This window comes from Meleagris gallopavo, chromosome 5, assembly GCF_905368555.1.
Source record: "Meleagris gallopavo chromosome 5, MGAL_WU_HG_1.1, whole genome shotgun sequence".
Taxonomy (NCBI): Eukaryota; Metazoa; Chordata; class Aves; order Galliformes; family Phasianidae; genus Meleagris; species Meleagris gallopavo.
This window is the reverse complement of record NC_139408.1, coordinates 25,682,764-25,707,056: the sequence shown is the minus strand read 5'-3', so window position 1 is coordinate 25,707,056 and position 24,293 is coordinate 25,682,764. Positions and strand designations below refer to the sequence as shown.

Here is a 24,293-nt window from a genome sequence, read left to right as displayed (position 1 = left end):
CTTGGTAACATCATGCAAAGATGATCAAGATCTGCTGAGAAAACAAAAATATCTGTTCAAGAAGAGCTTCACTTCAACCAACAACAAAACAATGAATTAATCTACTGTCAAAACAGATTAAAAACAAACCAAAATAAAGCTGTACTTGTTTATTTCTATGAAATTGAACTGCTGTTGGTGCGATACAAAATACAGGAGCAAAGAAATAGTGATTATCTGCTTGAGTTGTCCTGGAGCCAGAGTCTGGGCCCACAGGGAATTTGTGAAGGTGACAAGAATAACCTGAGTTTATTTGCAATTGCAACAGGTTTCAATCAGCTCAGGACAGCCAGCTGCCAAAAATGTACAAAACCTGAACTTCCAACAGGCAGGAGAAAGGGGAAGAAACCCTATAAGTTGACAACAAATGCTACAGCTAATCGTTAAAATGTGGAGAATTTTGGAAGTAGAAGACAACATATTTATTTGGAGATGGTCTAAATTAAATTTCAAACATTAAGAAGATACGCTACAGTTAGAGCAGAGATTCCTGACTGCAAGGAGTCAGGACAGTAGAGCCACATGAATGCTACATCACATGGCTATCACCATGCCATACATCTTTATGCTTAGATTTTGCAAGAGTTCAAACAAAATTTTAACTACCCTGCTGCAGTTCTACAGGAATTTATTCCAACTGATAACATTCCTGGAATTTACAAGAGCTGTACAGAGACACTTGCAGCTTTGCTTTTCCTGACAGGTTTAGCAGGACTGGCACCAAGCCTAAAATCGTAACTCCAGTTTCTCTATTTCCAAACTGTGTTCCCTAGTGCCGCTGGGTTTTAATGTCTGATCTTTCCCAGCATACAAACAGATAAAAAGATTAATTAAGCTTATTAGTTCAGGCCACACTGCATGCAAATGGCTACCATGCTTTCAGACTGAGCTGGTCTGAAAGGGAACAAAACCATGTTCACATTTGTGCTGAAGCTAATACGTGCCACATGGATAACCTGAAATCTGAGCAGCCTATCTGAAAGCTAACTACATTTGTCCTTATTCTTCTTTGTTCTTTCACTAAAGGAGTGTTATTTTCCCACTCTCAAACAATTATAGATCTTCCAAATATGTGTATATAACAAAACAAGAGAGTCGCTTAACTCACTCTGCTGACCAGTACTAAAAAGTAGGTAAAATCACCAGAATTAAAAAGTGCATTTGCCTAAATGTTACTTATTGCACAGAGTTGTTTTTTAAAAGACCGTTTATATTTTGAGCCACTAATAAGAATAGCTTTAATGTTTCTAAGAGGATATATCAACTATACACGGAGCAGGTCAAAGGTTTAGGAGTGGGAAGAGAAGCAGGTTTACTACCAGGCTAAGACTCTGCTGGGTACTTACGGTTCAATGCTGACTGGGGTGGCTTCTCCCACCACAGAAAGAACAGGAGGCGTAACCTCTGAACTGTCTGCAAGGCAAAGAAAGAACTGCTCAGACTCATCACCTTCTCACGAGATATTTTCTTCACACAGATGATAAATCTGTCAGAGCTATCCATATTTCAAAACAGGTACCCATATGCTAAAGAAGTTTAAGATGTCCAAGTAGAACTCAGCTTTTACATCTTACTAATAACTACTTACTGCCTGCTCAGCCCAAGATAATGACAGGCTATAGAAAATGAACTGATTTTTTATTATAGAAAATGAACCGATTTTTCCATTCCTGAGAATGTCAGTAGGGGGTGTTGGAGATTACTTGTGAATGCATCTTAACATTTATGGACTGATGGAAGGAGCACTGCAGTCCCTTCATCCTAGCTACCCAGACTTTATCACCAAGAAATCTCATTTTCACATACTCCAGAAGTCATGATTATCCTTCTATTGCTCCACAGTTCCTAAGCACAAATTAGCCAAGAAGGAAAGAAGGGAAAGAAAAAGTGGAACTTACTTGATCTAAGCAGAGTTCTGTGAGCACTTTTAGGAGTCATTGGAGGTGGAACCGGATGACCACTTGAAGAGAGGATAGCATTAAAATATAGCCCAGATCCTTCTCTCACTGGACTAAGAATTGGTGGAGGAGTGTAAGGAGGTAGTTCAAAGTTCCTATCAGAAGGATGGTCTGCCAGACGGACAGGTGACCGTAAGTGGCTCTGATACGGTGTAATATTAGAATAAACAGGTGGTGCAATAAAGGTGCCAGCTTTTGGTGGTATGAAGAGTGGCTCAGGTCTTGGGCGCTGCTTTGGTTTCCGGGCAAAGCCCTCTGCTTCATCCTTTGGAACAGCATGTTCATGCTATTAGAAAAAGGTTATATATTTAATTTCATTATAAGGCCTTAAATCACATGAAAACTTTCAGCAATACGACCATGTTCTTCCATGGTAGCTCAAAATCTGTTAGGGCACCTGTGGAGGGTGGATCTCAACAATTAGCAAAGGGAAAAAGCAGAAGATGATAGGGAGCTATGTGGGACCTACTAGGTAGCAACACTATCTCCAAGCATTTATGAAGCTATATTTTACAGCAATCACAAATATGTCTGACTGAACCTTTGGAAAGATGATAAAATCTGATGGTAGCTAGTAAAGAGCACATATAAGTGCAGCAGAACTCTGACACACATACAAAGTGATATTAGACAGAGATAAGAAAATAGCAGAAAATATCACAGTATTGTCTTAAATGGTTGTGTATTTAAATGCACAGAAACCTCCTTAGATGCCTGCCATTTATCTCTGGTATCAGAATACTCTACTTCTCAAGAGGACAGATAAAAAAAGTCTGAAAAACAAAAACCCACTGATCACCAATACACTGAACAGGAACATTAAGGTACTGATCTCCAAAACCTCAGAAAGATATTTAAATTTCATAAGAATAAATCTTCAGTTTCCATTTTATTCACTCTTGGAGATATATACACACTACTCACAATTCATTACTATCCATATACATATGGAGAAAGAATTATTTTCTCAAAGAGACAAAATATTTCTTTTCAGTGTTATTGTCCATCTGGCTTTATTTGCTCTACTGTTTAGTAGTGGAGCACTGGTTTACTATACTAGTAGTAGCAACAGGTCATGAAAACCCAGTGATACCTCAAATATATGGCAATATTATGAAATAAAAAAAAAAAAAAAAAAAAAACAAAACATTGCCCCATCCCAAGTTCAAAGGACGAGATCAAACTACTTTAATAGAAAAGTTTACGGGTAAAAAATACATAATTAGAAGTAACAGCGATGGTTCTCTTTGGTTTCTTCACTTGCCCATACCTGATTTGAGGTTTCCATGTTAGTATTACGATTAGATCGCCTCCGAGTGACTATCACAGAAGGCTTGCGTTCACAAGGAGTTCGATCATTTGTTTGGCCTCTCTGGAATTTCCCATCCTCAGACTTCTCTTTTTCAAGGTTTTGCAAGTCAATTTTTCTCACTGGCACAGATACAGGAATGATAAGAGGCACAAGGCTGCTATCCTCCCGGGGTTTTTTGGGAGCTGGTGAAGAACTGGCAAATTCCACAACACTTTTAGCAGCTGTAGGTCCTGGAGCTGCTATCAGCACACTTTTCTTCTCTTCTGAAGTATCCGATTCCTGAGAAGAAAGACAGATAACTTAAAAGTTCTGTAGTGCTTGCATAATGAATCAGATGCTCTCTCACTTGCACAGTATATCAACTTTCTCAATGCTATTTGCAAGCTGAAAGGGATTTGAAAAGCATTATTGGAGGAAAAAGAATACTTGACAAAATCATGATCAACATTTGTTAGGATTAGTTGAGGATTCCTTCAAGTCTCAAACGCTTTGCCATATAACTTTCTCAAAGGTTCTTCAGTTTTAGTAATGACCATAAGCTGCAAATTATTAATTTTGAATGTTAGACTTCTATACCAGAAAAGACTGAAACTTGATAACCTTAAATCTCTCATAAAGAATTAAAGAAAATAAGCTAGGTTTCTAGTGTACTTTTCCAATTTACTCAACAGCAGCTTTCCTTATTTGTAAGTGCAGCCTTTGAGATTTGCCTTCCAAGCCTCCTGAAGAAGTTTTGCTCAGTAGAATCAACAAAGCATAAGTAAAAGCCAGAATGTTTTGCATTGGTGTTATAGCTTCCATATCTCTGCTTTCTTTTACTCATGGAAATTCTAAAAAACTGAGCTTCAAGGACGTAAGAATGGATGATGAGTTACTGAACAGATACACGGGTACTGGAGCACCAAATAACCTAAGAAACTTTTAGAAAAGTGATTTCTACTCCTTCAAATGACTATCTGCGTGTTCATTCCATTCTAGGACCACTCCTCCAAAGTAATTGCCAGTTCACTTGGAAGCCAGATGTCAAAGGACAACTTTCAACAACACCTCCCTTCAGGGATGCAAAAGTCCTTCTCAAATTGCAGACAAGCATAATCTAGAAGCTGTAGAAAATGCTTCTTTAGACGTTTCAGAACTTCACTCAAACTCCATGCTGTGTTTGGAAAGTGATTAGAATGCAAATTCATTCTCTGTCAGAGTCACAATCTAATGAGGAATTCATGTGAACAGCTTTGTGAAGTGGAAACTAAGGCACATTATCTCAGGTACAATGAGAGATCATATGTCACTAAGAATACCTAATGCTAATAAAAATCTTAGCATAAGAAGATTCTGTTGTAAGGTTTCAAAACTCTCCTGTCATTTCAGTGTTGTTACAGATCAAGAGAGCTGGCTTCACTGGAGAGCGAATGAACTAGCTTTAACTGGTGCACAAATAATCAACCTAACAGCTAAAAGGACTAGAATGAAGTCCCACTTTAATCCTAGATTTATATTCAAAGAAGTGCAATCTCACCGTCACAAGATGCCAGATCAGCCAGTGCTTGAAGCTGGAGCTCTGGACTCTCCAAGAGGCCTAAATCTAGGTGCTAAGCCTGAGTAAGTAAAATTAATCAGAGCAAAGAGATTTAGGACTTCCTATCTATAAGATATTTTATTAGAGTAACACAGTATGTTTTATCCCATAAACGGCCCTGCAGTTTCAAAATTTGGCTGCTTCTTCACAGACTGGAGGTATCATCCCCTGCTGCATGACAATGAAACATAGAACTGATAAGTCACATTTGGCATCAACTGGCACAGACTGTGCTTAGAAGGAATCTGTGAGCTTTGAGAATCTCCCTTCACTCCACAATGCTGACTGATACCCATACTGTCCCAAGAGGTTACCAATCTTGGATTTGAAGGACATTCATCATGCTGACAGATATGACACTCAAGACCACTACTTATAGATATTAAGGGGCTCTTGCAAATTTTTGTAGCCTAATTTTTTTAAAGAGATCTTTTAAAAGAGATAAACAAGTCATCTACTGGAAAAAGATGCCCAAAAAAGTAACTCACGGGTTCATACTGCTATATATGGGTCTCCATTCATCAAGGAGATCTGTGCTGATTATCACATTATTACTGAGGACTAGTTAACTAACCGGGTATACCTCCAAAGTATTCTTTCAGCAGTGAGATCAACAGTAGATATCTGTGCATTAGCATTAAGAGTGGTCTCTTGCACTGTTTAACACTATAACGTGATGGAAAACACAGTTTTTTTTTGACACTGCTGCAGATAAAGGTCTCATTCTTACCAGATGACTGTTTTTTTTTTCCTCCTTGCATAGCTATCACTATTACAAACATTCTGGTAAATACTTCATAGGTACCTGACAGGCTAATGACAATACAAAGAAGTAATGGTAATACTGATATGTGAAGAAGCACCAGTTCTGACCAGTCTAAAACCTCAGATACTTCCTCTGTGATATACACTGATCTCTACAAGTCAAGAGACATGAACTTATTTCCTGACTGCAAGGAGGAAATTATGGCAGCTAATCACACAGAAGCTGTTACATTGCTTTGGCTCTATGATGGGTCAACTGTGCTCCTTTTATTTTCATGTCTGGGAGGTAACCAGCAAAGCACTCTCTTCTCTGAAGATAAGAGAGATGACTACTTCTAAGGAAAAGCGATGGGAGGAGACCTGAACAGTAGAAGAGATAAAGAAAAGGCACCACTGAAAAATAAATATAAATAGCTCAGACAGCCTCCAACAAGATGCTTTGCTCCACAGCAGTGAGATTTCTCACACACTTACGGTTTATTAGGAGGGGATACAATTGATTTTGGAGTCAGAATAAAACTAAATAATTTTGTAAACAGTTTGATTGTGCTTGGAGGTAGGCAAAAAGGAATCATCAGACAAGGGACAGGACCATCATTTGTCAAATTGCTAGTGATTTTCAGCCAGTTCAGAATCCCTATTACAGAAGAGGTAGTAGGAGGGCTGCTGGACAATTCCAGCAAGTGCAACTTGCTGCATTTTCATTTGGACTCTTGCATAAATACTGACAGATGCACTACTGGCCTAGAGTCTTTCAGTGGATCCACAGAAACACATCAGTCATTTTGGTATTGACCATGTATACTCCTCAAGTCATCTCTAAAAGATGTCAAATACAGCAGATATATTCAAGATGAAAACTAAGAGTTGAGATTTCACTGCAATCTGTAAGCAGCAAAAAAAACACCTTAAAGAGGCAGACAGAATAGATGGGCAGATCTGGTGCAAAGCATCATTTATGCCACTGAACATGTATTTCAATACTGCTGTCTAAAATAATGTTTTCACATATACCTACTACACCGGAATGTTCAAATAACTAATTGAAATTATGAATATATCTTCTTTTATCAATAATTTAATCCTATAGCCTAATCATACGCTCTTTGCATAACCTGTACTAGGGAAGGCTTCTTAGTTGTTTCTATCAGAAAGACACTGGTAAGAGAAGACAACTTTCTTCAAAATGTTTTCTTTTTTTCTCATGTGATATCCAATCTCTTTAGAGACAAAGTTTATCAGACACAGGGTAAGAATTTTAACCTCCTTCCAAACCTCATCCTGGAAGCCTGAAGAGATCCAAACACAAAAAGCTCTTCAGCTAGTGCCTCCATGGAAGCAAACAAGCTGCTTGTTTGCTACAAGGAGCGAATGAGCATTTGTCAAAATGTTTCTCTGGTCTTTGCGTTATAAATCGAAACACAAGCAGACAAGCCTTCAAGTGAGTAACTTCTTGTTTCACCTGTCAGGACATTTTTCCAGCTTCTTAGTAAGTTTTCTCTTGCCAGTGTTTGATCAGACTGCAGTTTGTATCACATCTGGTAAACAGCTTGTTCAACCCGTGTGAGAGAAAAAGGATTCATGACAGTGACAGACACTGGTTGCTGTACAAGAGATGGACTAGGTTATGGATACTCGTCTCACTGTTTCTTACTGCAGTTCCTTTATTCAAGAAGCATATGCCTCTAAGGAAAAGACTGGAAAAAAAACAGCCACAGGCAGACTAGGAAAAAAAAAATACCTACAGAAGGGGAAAAAAAATTTCTTCCCTTTGTTATCTGATTGGTCAGCAGCTTGAGCAGCAAACCTGTAGGTAAAGCAGTTTATGCTCAAACAGTTGTACTTCATCACTCCCTAGCAACAAAGCTTCCAAAGAAAAAAGTGTATTTTAACTTCTCATAAGAGGCACTCATTGAAAGATTAGTCTAACCACACCCAAAAGAAAACTGCAAAGCACACCTCATGAACAAACAACAAAAATGTTACCACTTGTCTCTCCTGCTAATTCTGAGCCTTGCCATCTTGCCAAACTGTATGCATACTGGACAGTTAGGCTGATGGGACACTAAAAGGACAGTAGTAGAGAATTACCTTGTCACTCAATACAATTTCTTCCCTGTTCAAGTCCTACAGAAAGTCTACATGCAGACTTTGTCCTCAGATTATCAATCTGAGCAGCTGCTGCTGGACATTCTCACAGAAAAAAGAAAAAAAAAAAAAAAGATTTTATAACCAGCACAACTTAGAAACACCTCAACCTCTACAACTGAAAAATAGCAGGTAAGCAGTAGTCTTAACATAAAAGGAGAAGAATGATCAAAAGATATGTGAATTGTTTATATTTGTTACCCTAAATTCCTGATCAGCTTGAAGACTAAGCAGAAAACTTTTTTTGTTTTTGAAGTACTGAACTAAAATCTCATTCAGTATTAGTGAAGTATAATTAGTGAAGAGCTGCCCCTACTGCACTACAGCGCTTCTTGCATCAAGAGACAATCTGATCCTGCATAGTACATAAATTCCTTTACATTTCAGCCCTATTTTGTTGTCCAAAACAGTCCTCATACTACACTGGCTAGGACGTATGCTTTACCTTGACGTTCTGGAGAGAAGCCAGCTCAACAGCTTTTTGGGCCAAAGTTAGCAAATTGGCTTCTTGAGAAACACGCCGTCTCCTTCGTGTACTTTGGATTACACCACCTCTAACACCCTGAAAGTCATTAGTTCTTGAAGTGTTTTCTTCTGCTGCTAATGTCTGTTTCTCCGCATCTCTGCCATTCTGAGCGATGGTGTGCCTGTCTGTTTCCACCTGGCATGGTTCACTGTTGGCTAGGACATCCTTCTGCCCCTGATCCATTCTCTTGGGATGTGAATAGCTACTTTTGTTATGGGTCAGTGATTCAACCGGCTGCTGTAATGGGACCTCTTGCTGATGCGCTTGCCAGTGATGGAGAAATAAATTGCCAGATTGTTCTTCTGCCTGCTTGGAAGCCAACACTTCTCCAGTAGATGTCATCAGGACGCCTTCTTTGGAGAGTCTCCGTGATCTTCTTGGAAAAGGAATCTGGGTCTGAGGTAGAACAGTCTGTTGGTTCTGCTCTGTTAGAGCCTTGAATAGTTCCTGGTTCCTCTCCGTTTGCTGAAACTGGTGCGCCATCATGTGATGCTGAGGTGCTGCAGCTGCAACATGAGGCTGTGCTATGGAAGTAGTTTGCTGTAGACCAAAGGCTTGTGTGGCAGCCTGTTGCTGCTGCTGAGGATAGAAATTTTCAAACAGTTGTAGCTGCGGAAGAGCTTGCTGTTTTTGTTGAGCAGTAAACGCTGGAGTGGAAGAAGCTGGGGCTTCTTGAAAGACATGCAATAATTCAGGAAGTCCTTGCTTCTGGCCTTGGTGACCAAATGCAAGCTGAAAAGGCTGTAATGGCAGACTTTGATTCTGCTGCTGCTGTTTCTGCATCTGATGAAAGGAATTCATTTGTGCTTGCTGTCTAACCAGAGCTTGCTGCTCCAGCTGAGCCTTCTGGGACATCATTTGTTGAACTGCATCTTCATACAAATCCATCTGAGACACAAATACTCCTTTCTCTTGATTTCTTTTAAGGGCTTCTGGGTGACCATAGAAGCCTGGGGCACCTGCATTGGCATGGGGTCCTTTTGGATTGCTTCCAAAAACCATACTGTGGTTCCACATTGCAGATGGAGATTGCCAGTGGGCATCACCTCTCTCTGGCAACCTGTTTCCCATTAGAGAATTCTGCCATTTGACAGCTGTTACTGTCTGGGACATCATCATTGATTCTCCCCTATCTTGACTGTAAACCGAGTTCATCAAAGCAACATTGCTGGGGGCACTCGTTAATCCTGCTGTGTGAGGAATTTCCATAGTTTGGGAGGCTGGAATATTCCCTCCATGACCATAATACTGTCCTTCTTTAAGCTGCTGCTGTGGCTCTTTTGATGACACAGTTATATCTTGCTCATTAAAATAAGTCATTCGTTTCCCAGTCCTTTTGGTTGAAGACTTTTGCTGAGCCTGAAGATTCATGATTCAGTCTATTCTTCCAACTGCACACACCGTATTTATAATACACCCATCCCTGAGACTGGGGGAGAAAAGGCACATAAATCTCTCTTTTCCATTCAGTATTAGTAATAAAGGGCAGGAAAGAAGTCCCAATGAAAGTGCCTCCACTTCCTTTTTCTTTGTGTGCTTCTCACACTTCTTTTCACTGTTATCCTTCGTTGTTCACAGGTCAGTAGGGTCCACTTAGTTGTAGGTCCTGAAATAGAGAAGCAATTACAATGAATCATCAACAGACAACTAGAATATAAACAGTCATACAATAAGCAGTTATGTGCATATCTGTCCTGTTTCTGACGGAAACAAAGATCAGGACAGTGTATGTAAGAAATAATAGATATGACTTGCTAAGAGAATGTAAAACAACTAAGTTTTACAAAATAGATATCATATTTGCATGATGCAATACCCAATTGCACACAGACTTCTGACTAATCAAGCTCTGAATGCTTTTCTCTTAAACTCTCATCTGGACAATTAGCCTGGATAATCTGAACTCAAAAACACAAAGCAAAACAAAACAAAAACCTCATGACTCACCAAAGAGAAAAATAATGTGTCAGGTCACATTTCCCAAAGACATTCAAACACACACACACACTAAGGCTGCAGCCAAACACACAGCAAGATGCTCCAGTGAATATTTTGAAGAAAAGAACCAGGCAGCAGCCCATCATCCCCTACTAACTCCCCAGCATTATAGTTGCTTTCTGTCACGGTTTTGGCTGGGGTAAAGTTAATTGTTTGTATGATGCTGTGTTTTGGGTTTTTGGTGAAAACAGTGGTGATAGCACACTGATGTTTCAGTTGTTGCAGAGTAGTGCTTACACAGAGAGCCAAGGATTTCTCTACTTCTCATGCTGACGTACCACAGAGAAAGCTGGGGGAAACAGGAAGCCAAGGAGGGGGCACAGCCTCAAACTGACTAGAGGGATTTTTCATACAACATGGCATTGTGCTCAACAATAACTACTGGGGAAAAGAAGGGGGGAGGAGAGAACATTCACAGTGATGTTTGTCTTCCCAATAAAGTAACACACGTGATGAGCCCTTGTTTCCTGGGAGTGGGTGAACATTTGCCTGCAGATGGGAAGTAGTGAATGGATTCCTTGCTTTGTTTTGCTTGTGCACCTGGTTTTTTTTTTACTTTACCTAGCAGACTATCTTTATCTCAGCCCACAAATTCTTCCACTTTTACCTTTCTGATTCTTTCCCATCCCACCTGGGGAGAGTGAGCAAATAGCTGTGTGGTGCTGAGCTGCCTGTCGGACAAGACAAACCACAACACTTTCCAACCTAGAACTGCCTATCAGGCATCTACATGCTGCAGAAAAGGGCCTGCTCAACCTTTCAGATTGCTCTTTTCAACAGCTGAAAGCAGCTACTCTAGCTCAGGTCACACTCAGGGCAAAGCAGTTCAGGCAGATCATTACAATTAGTCCTGAACACCAGCAAACATTTTGATGTAAAGCTACAAACTTAACAGAGAAAGTCTTTCTGGATCACGAAGCCTAGGACAATTCCAGTCTTCTTTTTCCTGAGGAAAATAAAAAAAAGGTACCCACAAATTTAGGCTTTAAAAGCCTAAGGATTTATGCCTAACATATATATACAGTACATATATAAGTATTTCTATTAGGACACCTATAGCCTTTTAAGATAATTAGTTTTACATTTAGTGAAATTGTTAAACCAGTAACAAGCAAATAATGATAGGCAAGTCTCTATTACTATCTGTTTTTGATTTACGCTTCAAGCCAGATTGTGCCAATATAATTCTGGTAGATTGTAAGATATTTTAAGATGGATTTAAGATATTAAGATATTTATTGCATTCTTTTTGCCATAAAATTGAGTTTCCTTTGATGAATGGACTTAATTCTCAGGCATCAGAGGCACAGGCATGAACAACAATTATAGCTCTGTACTTCTTCAGGGATTCTGCAAAACATTTGGGACTTTCCCACCTGAGCTGAGATGGTCATCAAGAATTATGGGGAAAACCTTCAGTAAAGCACCATTTGTAGGTATCAACTAAATGGCCCTAAATCTCAGAGACATGAAAGCATCAAAGAGAAACATTCTTCTTGACTGATGAAAACAGGTTTGCAAATTCACTAATACCTATTATTGAAATAGTACGCTTCATTCCAGAGTCACAAAGTGTTTTAGAAACAAATACGCAATTTGGGGGTCGACTGCAGGAGAAATTTCTTCTTTCTTTATATGACAAGGCAGTTTTCCTACTTGTACTGTATGTACTCAAAAGGAACTTTCAAGAAAGAACAAGGTTACTTCTTATAAAAACTCCTTGAATTTCACAAATGTGGACAAAGCTGCTGAGATTAACACACACATTGCACCAAAACCTGAAATAAATCCTTTAGTCTTTCTATATAAAATGAAAAACAATAAAACAGAAGTATACAGCACACTAAAGTCCTGTGACTTGAGTTTCCTCTAACCGGATATGGCTACAGTGCAGGTTTTAGCACTATGGCAGAGTTGGTAGTGTGATGAGGAGGAAAAGACAAAGGGTTTAAATTAACTTACGTAACTTCCACCTTGGAGGCCAGGCTTGGCTCCAGATCTAGTGGAACCATAGGCCTGTGTTTCACAGCGAAGTGACTCACTTCCTCAGTCTGTTACATAGCTGTTCCCTCCACTCCCTCCCCCTTCACCCTGGCTACAAACCATGGACCTCTGCCATCACATATCACAGAGCCAGAGCGCTCCTTCCTTTTCTAAGCACAACTTCTCAGCTCATTTTCCAGTCCTCTTTCAACAAGACTAAAATAACTCTAGGAGAAATTATGGACATGTGAGATGGGAAAAAAAATCTTTAAATTGTAATTAGTACATCAGTGAGTGAAAACTTATTTGATGAAATCCCACTTCAAAATGTCACTATGGGAAGAAAAAAATACTCCACAACAGGAAACTGGTTGCATGATAGCAAAAACATAGAGGTGAAAATGTTGGTATATGCCTCCCAGGAGTGTTAATGTTACTCTCTCTCTTTGCTTTTTGTAGCACTGCTAGAAATTTACCAGAGCTAACAACTTAATCCCAGTACCTGATTAATGACTGTAATAGTAGTTTATATTATCTTACTTTCTGAGATTATTACAAAGTATTTTCCCCTCAAACCAAACGATCTTATACCAGTTTTCCATCCACTGATGTCTGTGTGCTTTTGTATTGATCAATCACATAATTATGATAGAAACAACATCATTTTTTTGTGTGTATATCAGAACAATACCACTAGCTCAAATTTAAGTCTGTAACACAACATTTAGAAGATCTGCTGAAACACATTTTCTACTCTTTGAGGAAGAATACAAAGATAACTACCCAAAAGCTGGCATACAACTTCAACACTTATTTTTAACTCTTAAAAAAGAAACAAAACAAAGCAAGCAACCAACCAAACTACACACCACACCCCTGATGCTCATCTTAATAGAAATGGCTGAAGTTTGCAACCATCACCTTCAAAACTATCCAGAAGACCTTTAGCAACAGAGGTCTCCATTGTTAGAAGGTATTGCATTTATGAGGCTCTCCAAGCCTCCATTTGCTGTGGATACTCCACTACTATATAGGAAGCCATAGGTATTATAGAGCCTAGCTCAGGCTAATTTAGAATTACTGTTACTTAGGAAAGAGATGTAGAAAAAGTATCAGGACACATAGTTCTCAAAAAAAAAAAAAAAAAAAAAAAAGAACAGAGATAACCTAAAGGAGCACAAGAGGTTTCTAAAAAATACGGTGTGCCTCTTACAAAAGTTACCTTGTCACTTTAGAAGATTGTAATGACTGAAGAACTGTAGTTACAGCAGTACAAAAACCAAGATAGCGAAAATTGCACTCCTAGAGAGGAGAAGTGTTGCAGACACTTTAAACAAAAGACAGTGAAAATTCCAACTCTCCCAACTATGTGCAAAAATGAAGAAATTGTAACTGACAGGTCTCCAAGAGGAAGGGACTTAGTGCATTTAGTGTTTGATGATAAAATATTACAACATTAGCTTTTATGATTTCTCGTAGGTCATCTTAATAATAATAGTCCATAGTTTAAGCTGAAAAGATGTTCAAGCTGCAGCATGACTATTCTGCAGGAAAGCTCACACTTGGCAGCTTCATTGGCTGAGCACAGCTAGCTCTATGACTAAGCAGGCTTCCCTCCCTGAGTTCAAGGGATGAGCTCACATTATCATCATCCCAACCAATTACCTGCTCTGAGATTTTATTTTACTCTAATTTCAGCACGAGTCATACTGAAGTAGCAAAGTGACAACACACTTCCAGGCTTAAGTGTGCTTTGGAGCAGTGAATCTCTGATGAGTTCTTACCTTCAAACAAGGCACAGTGCCAGTTCTGATACCATAATTCCCAGAAGATAATGTGTCTTTTCTCCAGATATACTGAGGTGTTATGATACTCTGCATTGCTTTTACACTGCACAGAGAAAAAGCAAAACCTAACATCAGTACTCTTAGTTTTAATAACTCTAAAATTTAGTACACACTGTCACTTTCACTTCCAGGAATTCCTGAATTCCTGGCACGTAAGAACAACTTCCAACTTCTTTTCAGAAAAATGCCAACTGGAGGTTGTCACCTCCTTTAGTACTGTAGATATTTTTAGATTTCTAAGGTTGGTTGGTTTTTTTGTTTTGTTTGTGTGTGTGTGTGCGTGCACATGTGCGTTGTTCAGCTTTTTCTTCTAGATTAACAAGAATTAGATAAACATATTCAATGGATGCTGATGCAGTATTTCATGGAATGAAAGAACATACAGTAAGTTACCTGTGCCACATTACTGAGAGAAGTTAAGAGTTAGCATTTTTAGCTAAAATTTCTCTGCTCTTGAGCCCTATTAAAGAAGACAATAAAGCATATAAAATCTGTCTCCAGTTTAGGAAACGTCATCTGGAAGATTTAAATACATAATGGGATTGAAGAGGTTTCTGCCAACATGCAAGATGCTGCTCTCAATTAAATAATTTCAAGACACACAGATCTGAGGAGTGCAGGACCGAGGCATTCAGAGCCACACACTAGGCAAGCAACAGCCCTGAGGTGCCATTAATAGATTTCACTTAACAGAAAGCGGCTTCTGAAGAATTGTTTAGACATCCTACTCACTGCAACCATGCAATCATTATTTATCCCTAGCTGGAGAGCTTCTTACAAAAACTTTTTAATTTCATGTATTTTTCTTAAATTAACATTAAGAGGTTTTTTGATTTGATGGACGCGCTGAAAACGTCCCAATGTCATCATTTTTATAACAAGTCTTCCTTTACATCTCCATTTATCACTTTTTGCCTGTTTACGTAATGACCTCCCATCGTTACTTCCTCTCTTTCCTTACATGCTGTCTTCCATTAAGTGCAAACATACTTCACAATTTCACATACCAAATTTGTGACCTCACACACTGACCTAACATTAAACACTACTCTTCAATCCATCTGTTGAGGGCTGTGCAGTCCTGTGCTTTGCTCAGTTATCTGCCACACCCCCTACACTTGGCATGATAAGCAAGTTCATATTGTGCAGATTCCTAACGTCTTTTGGCATTGTTTGCAGGCAATATTTTCTGACAGAGAATGGTAGAAACGATTTTGGAAAGACTTCGATTTCACCTCAAACCTTGAAAAAGCTAAGGAAGCAGAAAATTATAATGAATTGTAGAAAACATTTTGTTTCACCACTACAATTCTAGCTTTTAAGTATTTCAATCATCTATTTTTTTAATGTGATAAACAAAAAATGTTCACAAGTGTTAGCTAATGTACATTTTCAGCCTTACTCACAACAGTGCTGTCAGATCCTTGCAGGGAATCTGTTGAATTAGAGCAATTAGATCATTTCCCCTAAACAAAACCCTCCTGCTGCCAGGAACTCAAATTACTGATCTCCCCTTAGAAAGCTCAATTACTTAATGTTAATTAACAGATTCCAAGAATAACTGTTGCATTTAAGTCAAATGTAGCAAGCTAGCCAGTGTCCTGAGAGAGCAATCTAGCAGTTCCCCTTGAACTTGCTCATCATATAATCAAATCCAGTATTTATTAAACAGGTAAAAATCATAACGCACATTTTACCAGTGAGGAACAGAGGGGAAGGAACTTACTTCTAAGATCATGCAACAAACAAGGACAAAAAAAGATCAAGAACAAAATATAGAATACTAGTTATCAGTCCCCCTCCAAACCAAGAAGGATAAGAAAGGTAAAAATAGGATGAGCTACTTACATTCACCCAGTAAAGGCAAAGAAAATTGAATTCCTCCAGTGCAATAGCAGGACAGAGATAATTCAGTGACTGGGTTTTGTTTCTGTTTGTTTTTTTGTTTTGTTTTGGTTGGTTGGTTTTTAATGTTTTTAAATGACTGGAGATTTATGGCATATCACAAACAAGAAATTTTTCCAGCGAACGCAAATTGGCCTCTATCAAACTGCCAGAGATTGCAACAGTCTTGGGTAAGAACCAAGGAAGTGATGAAAATATGGGACAGTTTTTGTGTTTGGTAGAGGATTTGCAAAGCTTTTGCACAGCTTGTCCATGTCCTATGCATATGAAAACAGCTTCAAGCTCTCTCTCAGAAGCCTCTCCCACACATGTACTTTGTCACATTTTCTTTCAGACAGCAGCATCAGAATTCCTACAGATTGTTTGCAGCCTCCCACTCACCACCTTCAGACACCTTCAGCTGGAAGGGTAACAGCACAGCTTTCCTGCAGATTGCCCTAGGAGGGAACAAGGGAGAGTAGAAAATAGACTTTGCTTGTAAACTCAATACAGCAAATCATAGCAATCTACCTGATAGATACAGGGAGGAGAAGGCTGAAAGCAACTGAGTAACAAAACAGCTAGTTCAAGAAAGCCTAAAAGGTAAATGGAGAAAGATGGTTTAATGTCCCCTTCAGTGTGCTTTATACGGTAGGGCATTTTCCACAGATGACTAGAAAGCCTGTCTCTATAGTGAAAGGCATGTTTTCCAGGAGTCTAGCACCACAGAAGAGCAGCAACTGAAGCTCAAAGTGAACAAGAAAAACCAACCAATTGAACAGTCTCCAGTTTAAAAGATGACAACAATAAGCCAAGTATCAATTACTCCATCCTTCCTGATAAGAGACTAAAATAATAGTCTCTTATATAATAATGCCGTGGGAAATGGGAAGGCTTGCTTGTTCAAACAGCACAGTATAGCAAAAAAATGAATGCTTTACAGCTTGCCCTTAACTGGGACTAAGGGATCAAAGGAAAATGGCTTCACAGACAGGCCATAACAAAAAGGAAAAAAATAACCCAGGGAGCTCGAGAACTTTCACCATTGCTTGAAGGTGTCTGCCTGGGACTAGCACAAACATGCCCAAATGAATAGACATGCTGAAGCCTTCTAAGGACAATGCAAATTTTCATGTAATCGGTCCATTTCTATTGCAGAGAAAGGCGGAAGCTGTGACTGACTTCCTCTGGCACAGCACAGTTAGGATGACTTTGCTAGTATTTCCACTTCCCCGTTATCAGAGGCTGGGAACTGATGAATATGTATTAAATCAGTCAGCAGGCATTCAGAAGTGAAATCCATTAGCTTTGTGACGTGAAGCAGAGGAGAGAATGGATGTGCTGAAGGAAGATCAGGTAGCAGGTATTACTCCATCTTATGTGATGAACTGCTGATGCTATTTACACCATCCCAGACGCACAGCATCATAAGCTAATTACAGCGAGCGAAACAATGCAAAATGTATAACTGCCACATTATTTGGGAAAAATACACACATTTAAGAAGAAGGTACTAACTATACCAAACCAAGGAGAAATACAAATCCTACTGAAGTAAAATATTCTAGCCTATTGCACTAAAGCATGGCAGAGATTTGGAGAGGCAGTGAAAACAAGTTCTCAGGAACGTTATTTAATTGAGCAGCCTTTCCTTTATGTTCGAATGGTCCTAAAGTTCACATTCTGATTAAATTTTGGCCTACCACTTACACATAAGGACATAATTTTCCACTCTCTATCTAAGCGTATTGATGTGTTCGACTACACAGTATGTTACAGAGAAGAATGTAATTGATTTTAATTAAGAGGTTTTGAAGCACCATGGATGTGTCTCAAAAGGAAATTTTCAGATAACAGTTATATTAGGAGGGAGTTGTGCATCTTCAAGGAACCTGACAAAAATAACCCGTGGTTTGGGTTGCCCTTCTCAGTTCAAGCTATAAGCTCAGCACAAGTCTTGGAGGATTGTTTTTCAATCTCTGTGATTTTCCACTTAGTTTTGTTTTAAGAAGATGAAAAAGATACAAAAATCATTACAAAGAAAATATCTATTAAAAGCTGATTATTATTTTGTCCTTACTGGCATACACAGACAGCTCCACCAGAACAAAATCACATGGATGAGGAAAGACAGCTATTAAAGAAACACAGCAGAGTTCTAAAAGTTAATAGACATAAAACTTAAACTATGAAGGGGAAAAAAAAAAGAATCTGATCTATTTTTAAACGAATTGACAATGTTGTTTCTAGCAGCTCTTGAAAAGGAATTACACTGAATACAAATTAGTTTCTCAGTTTAATCTATACAAGCAGAAGTTCGGCTGGTATTTCCAAAATAACTGAAATTTTGCCCAATGCTCACCTTGAGAAAACTAAAAGATCCATGATTTGCAGCAGACTCTTAGCTGTCATCTTGCATTGTAATGACATGCAGTTCTCAGAGAGAGCTATCAGAAAGAGACAGCTATATAAACCCTTTTGTAAATAAAAATGCAGGAAAGCCCTTCTTTACAAATGGCTTTAAAACACAGTGCAGAATTACACTTTAACAAAATAAATACAGAGTACATTCTAAAATTAGTTAATGTTTATAAACTGAACTGAAGTTTGGAATATTAATTATAATCCATCATCATGACAAATACCATGATCTAAAATACTTCAAGCAGCCTTAGAGAGCAGAAAGAGCAATTAAGGAATATAAACCACTGCTTCCAGTCTTTGTAAAGTTACATGAATGTCCTATGCTTTCCCACTGGAAACGGGTTAATTGTTCTTCTAATTGTAAGCTCTTAGATAGCTATTTTAAGCTTTTTTTGTTTGGAGCTGTCAGGGAAGGCAGTTACTAGCAACAAAGAGAGCAATACTCAATCCAACATAGAGGAATTACAGAAGGCTCCAAAGTCAGAATAGCAAGAGCCAAAAACTGCTTGCTCTCACACAGCTGACAGCCACAGTGCATCCTTCTCTCTACATGCCTCTCTCACCACAAACACACCAGCTGCAGAACTGGATGGATACAACCCAGAGACAGAACAAATCTCTCTGCACTTTTGCCCTGAGTAGAAAATGCATGCGACTGCATTAGGCCATAACAAGACAAACTGTTACAGGTTCAGTTATTTCCATCTTGATCTCTCCAGCACTCCAACACAAAGCCAGACAGATATCTAGGTGGGCCAGTATAGAGTTTGGGTGCTTCACCAATTCTTTCAAGACTTTGTAATGAGAATAATACCTGAAACCCAACACCTTGATATCCGTTAAGTATTTTGAGATCACAAAAGTGATATTATCTTTAACAGTACCTGCTAATACACCAGACAGTGATTCTTCCACAAAAAAACTTAAGTGTAATTTGAGACATGATGCAACAGCATAGTGATAATCAAAGAGAGAGGAAGACAAAAATATGAAGACAAAAAGCTCACACAAATATTAACACACAGTTGTTCTTTTGTGATATGCCTCTCTCTGTCTTACTCTGCCCAGAAATAGACTTACCTAATCTGGAACAGTGCTGCTCACAGTTTGTCCGCACCCACTTTTGCAGCCAAACAGATGCCAGAACTGACTGAGCTAATCTTTTACAAAACTACTAATAGCAGAGATAGACTTCAGATTTCTAAAATAATGTATTTTAAGAAGTCTTGTCACTGCTGACTATAAGAGAATCTTCTTATTGTGCTGATTTGTTACACTAAATTCTTGATCAACTATGCAGCTAAGCAAATGAACATTAGTTAGTAGTAGAGGTAGGAGTAATGAAAGACATGAATAAATATAACACAGAACTTTAAAGAATGAGGGGCCTGGAAAACACTCTGATTTTGTCTTCCTTATTTGAAGAATCAGAGCATCCTTCAGGCCCCTGCATTCAGAGCTCCCTGCCAGTTACCTGTCCAGACTCTCCTCCATTTACCGCAAGGGATTTCAGTGGAGGAAAGAAGAACAGATGGTTGGCACCAATACTGGATTAAATCCAAAGTAAGCTTCATCCATTCCTATCGTGTTCCTGACCAAACCTGTGCTGTGAAGCACTTTGACAACCGGGCACAAGTGACACCAGCCTCAAACTTACTCAGAGCAAAGTCAGAAACTTCCTGAAAGTAGCAGCTCTACAACCTTAGTTGAAACAAAATGACCTGCCCTGTACTTTATAACCAACATGGAAAAAAATTGTTCAAAAATAGCACAGGAAAAAGTGTCCTTTACCAAGAATCATTGCCAAGCTATTTTAAATTCAGCAAAAAACTCAATTATTAGTAAAAGACAAAATTAAAGTCACGATTAAATTAAACACAAAATAAAAAACAAAAGCTTTTCAGTTTACCCACCTGCACATGCAATTCTGTGAGAGTTAAGCAGGTCAGAAGTATAACATGCATTTACATTGCCTTCTACATGTATATAGTACACTCTAGAAATACATTCTAACTGAAGTTATAATATTCTTGGTCATTCACTCAATATTATGCTTTACAAACTGTATTTGCTGAGGATATGACTGCCAATAAAACCAACTGTTTAGTCCTTTATACTTGTGAAAAAACAGACCATAAATGACACACACCATCTTAGTGGAAAAGCAGATAAGAGGATCAGTTCTAAGCTGTTGCCCATTCCAAAATAAATCGCTAAGTATTTAAAAATAATAATAATAAATTTTAGAACAGCAACAACAAAAGGCTAACTAACTGATTCTTAAAGTGTATGGATTCAATCAACCTATCCTACACCGAAGAAAAAAGAAATTCTGAGATCAATGTTCCTTTCTGATCATAACACATTTGGCTTTTTTTCACCAGCAGGATAATACTCATCTCAAACAGATCACTAGTGCAACTTACATCCCACAGCTTCTGATGACTTTACTATTTTGAACAGGTCTCCAAACAACAAGAAAGAATGTCCAGCCTTCTGCCAGCAGGCTGGCATTTGTTACACAGAAACAAACTTGTTTGTTTTCCCTGTTGGAAAAGCATTTGGGATCCATGAACCAACTGAGGCAGAAAAACATTCTACCAGATTTTACACTGAATAAAACTTTAGTTTGTGGAAAGTAGTGAGAGGAACTTACACACAAACAACACTTGCTGTTATTGGATCACTTAATGTTTACATAACACTTTGCAACCACTAAAGCAATAGATTAACACCAATCATACAACCTCATCCCATACCTAATGTGCAACATTCTGTATGTTTAGTAGGTAAACACAGAGTTGTCTCTGTGTGTGACTAGCTTTGCACTAAAGAGTACAAATGTAGCCAACAAGACCTCTCTCCCTGGAGGTGTTCAAGGCCAGGCTGGATGGGGCTTTGTGCAACCTGGTCTAGAGGGAGGTGTCCTTGCCTATAGCAGGGGGTTGGAACTACATGATCCTTTGGGTCCCTTCCAACCCAAACCATTCTATGATTTTAAGAGATTATTCTTCTGGAATTCCCTGATTTTCATTCCATCCTCTGTTTAATCCTTCACACAGTGCAACTAAAGACTACATCCACAAGATGTCAGATAAAGTGTCTTCATTTTGAACACATGCACTAAAATCTAGGAAAAAAAAGTATAGAACACTACCAATTAATACATCCCCTAGAACTTTCCACATCTCCATGTCTATATTAAAGCTATTTTGACAGAAAATTAGTGTTTTCTAAAGTACATAAAGGTTCACTCACCCTTATCTGTGGAAAACTCTAACAGCATTTATGGCAGCATCATACCAGAGATCTCTAACCAACCCTGAGTGCAGATGCAGTGCTCTGCAGTGCCTTTGTGCAGTTCACAACCTCTGCAGGGAAAAGACTGCCATTTCTGCGAACATAATTGGATTGGTGAGATTGTAGCTTTTTTTTTTTTAATTATTATTATTATTTTTTTTTTTACGATAACAATAACCAAGTATACTCCCTCTTATTATCCGTGGCTTCATTTTTTGTGCTGTAGTACAGAAATTGGATTACAGCATTTTCTATTTTTGCAGGTGCATGGCCCCATAACCACAGAATAATAGCATCATATATCTTTAACATACTTACTCTGGCAACGCCTCAGTAAGGGAGGGAACTGCAATTATTCCCTTTTTATAGAAGAGGACAAAAATCAGAGAGGGGCTAAGAAATGGTTTGTCTGAAGAGGTCTATGACAGAATAGGGACCGCAGCTCAGGATGCCTTCTAATGATCTCTAGTTTCTTATTCAGCCTGAAATCCCATTCCTAGGTTGGCTAAAAGGTAAAAGAAACTTGCCTGAAACTTCTATTTCCATTTCAGTCTGCCCACGAGATACTACGAAATGCCATGCTTAACAATACATTCAAGAACATAGCAGTCAATGCAGGTTTACTGTGGATCTGAGAATATTTTTCCAGCTTTTAATAGAGTTGCTACCTATAAGCCATATATGCACAATGATACAACAGTCTTGGCCATATTAGTGCCTAGGACTCACATGCAGCAATGAAGGAATACTGGGCAGACTATTCAGGTGCAAGCATGACATTAAGAATAATTTTGTCTAGGGATTAGGTAACAGTGCTGAATAACCACATCACATCTCTTCCCTGCATACAGCAAAAAGTTAAAATGAAGAAAGAAGGGAATAAACTGATTTATGCCATGAATAATTTATCTTTAATACATTTTTTAATCTTTTTTTTTTAATATCTACATTTACTATTTATCCTCAAACCCTATAAGGCCACAGTTTTAATAATTAAATGACACACATAATCCTGTCTTCACAACCTCATTCCCAATAACCACTTCAAGGGGATAGAAGTTTCTTCTTTTCCCAAAGCCACCACATCCGAGGCACCACAGACAAGCAGCAAATTAGGCACACAGGAAGCTCACACATATGGATTGCCCCTGTCCAGAGGGCACCCTGGAGGAGGTGAGCACCCACCCCCCTGCATTCTCCAAATGCTTTGGTTAATCCCATCTCCGGGGAAGCTAAGACCACAACTGATGGTGTTTTTTTAGAATGAGCATGGCTGAGATGGCGGCAGCCTGCCCAGAACTCACAAGGAGCTGAGGGGCTCCGAGGCACAAACAGCAGCCTTCTGGCAAATGGAAGGGAGAAAGCTAAACCAGTGTTTTCACAGGCACTCAGTTGTGAAATATAATAAAGTGTCATGGAGGAAAAAAATAAGGGCGAGGGTTTTAACAGAACACAACAGAGATGAAAGTATGTCTTGTTTTTCCCCTTTCCATAAAAAGCTATGTATTTATAGCAGCTGCTCACTAAAATAAAAAGCCTTGAGAGTTATGCATGAGGAATGTTAAGACGCAGCATTACATAGAAAGAAAGAACACGTAATAATTTGGACACAAGCGTGATGAAATTCACCTATTACAGTAGATTAAGCTGTTATGTCAACTCTGCTCCTAAATCTCTCACTACTCATATTCTTGGCTTTGTAACTCTTTGTTACATATCTTGAACAATCAGCATGGAATTTTCCCTTGCAGATGAAACATGCTGTATCGGACTAACCAAAGTACTGTCAGCCAGAAAACTGAATAAAAGAAAGAAAAAAAAAAATAACAAAAAAAATCATAGCCACCTGCATATTTTAAGACCATCCGGAAAATAAGTTCAGATGACAGAGCGACTTCTAAATTTACATCATTTCTGTGTGTAGCAGGCTAAGATCATGCAAACTTACAGCTTTGCTTCAGCCAACAAAGTTTCTACTCTTCAGGTATCTTGAGCTCACCTCCTCCAAGATGCATAACCCTGAGTCCCTGAGTTGGCACAAAGCTTCCCGCCTGCACCTGCAGAAAATCCCCCTCATTGTGAAGCAGCTTCAGAGGTCCAGAGTTTCTGGCTTTTTTCAAAACTGAAGAATTTACTACTTCCAATTTTAAACAGAGACCAAGTACAGCTCTTTGTTTCCACTCTTATTGTATCACAGGGATACAGGGAGAAGTGAGAAGATGATTAAGAGGAAGAATAAAATACCTCTTTTCAAGCACATTAGTTCCTGCAGATGCACTGCTCCCTGCACTTACATTCCCAGCACATTCTGTCCATTTTCTAGAAGATGCTATCCAGTTAAATATACCTACCTGCTTCCATAAAGATATCATGGTATGACAAATGTTTCAAAAGACATGAATCATCCAATTATGCACCTGCAAGAACTATTTACTGTGATTTTTAATTAAATTCTCAAAGTTTAAATTCCTCTCATGTATTTATTTAATTCTATCTTACCTAAATGCAATATGACATATTTGGACAGCTACAA

General features: G+C 38.7%; 1 protein-coding gene across 5 annotated transcripts in view; it reads right to left on the bottom strand.

Annotated features, from left to right (window-relative positions):
• MIDEAS (mitotic deacetylase associated SANT domain protein) overlaps window positions 1-24,293 on the bottom strand; it is an 82,438-nt gene that overhangs the window by 42,535 nt on the left and 15,610 nt on the right. For all 5 annotated transcript variants that reach the window (XR_014883523.1, XR_014883524.1, XR_014883525.1 and 2 more), the window contains exons 2-5: window positions 8,244-9,930; window positions 3,268-3,588; window positions 1,938-2,283; window positions 1,386-1,452 (exon numbers count right to left, since the gene is read on the bottom strand). Coding sequence is in view for 1 of the 5 variants with exons in the window: in XM_085224867.1 (XP_085080993.1) it covers window positions 1,386-1,452; window positions 1,938-2,283; window positions 3,268-3,588; window positions 8,244-9,695 (2,186 nt within the window). In the remaining 4 variants the exon portion in view is untranslated. The remainder of the gene's footprint in view (window positions 1-1,385; window positions 1,453-1,937; window positions 2,284-3,267; window positions 3,589-8,243; window positions 9,931-24,293) is intronic.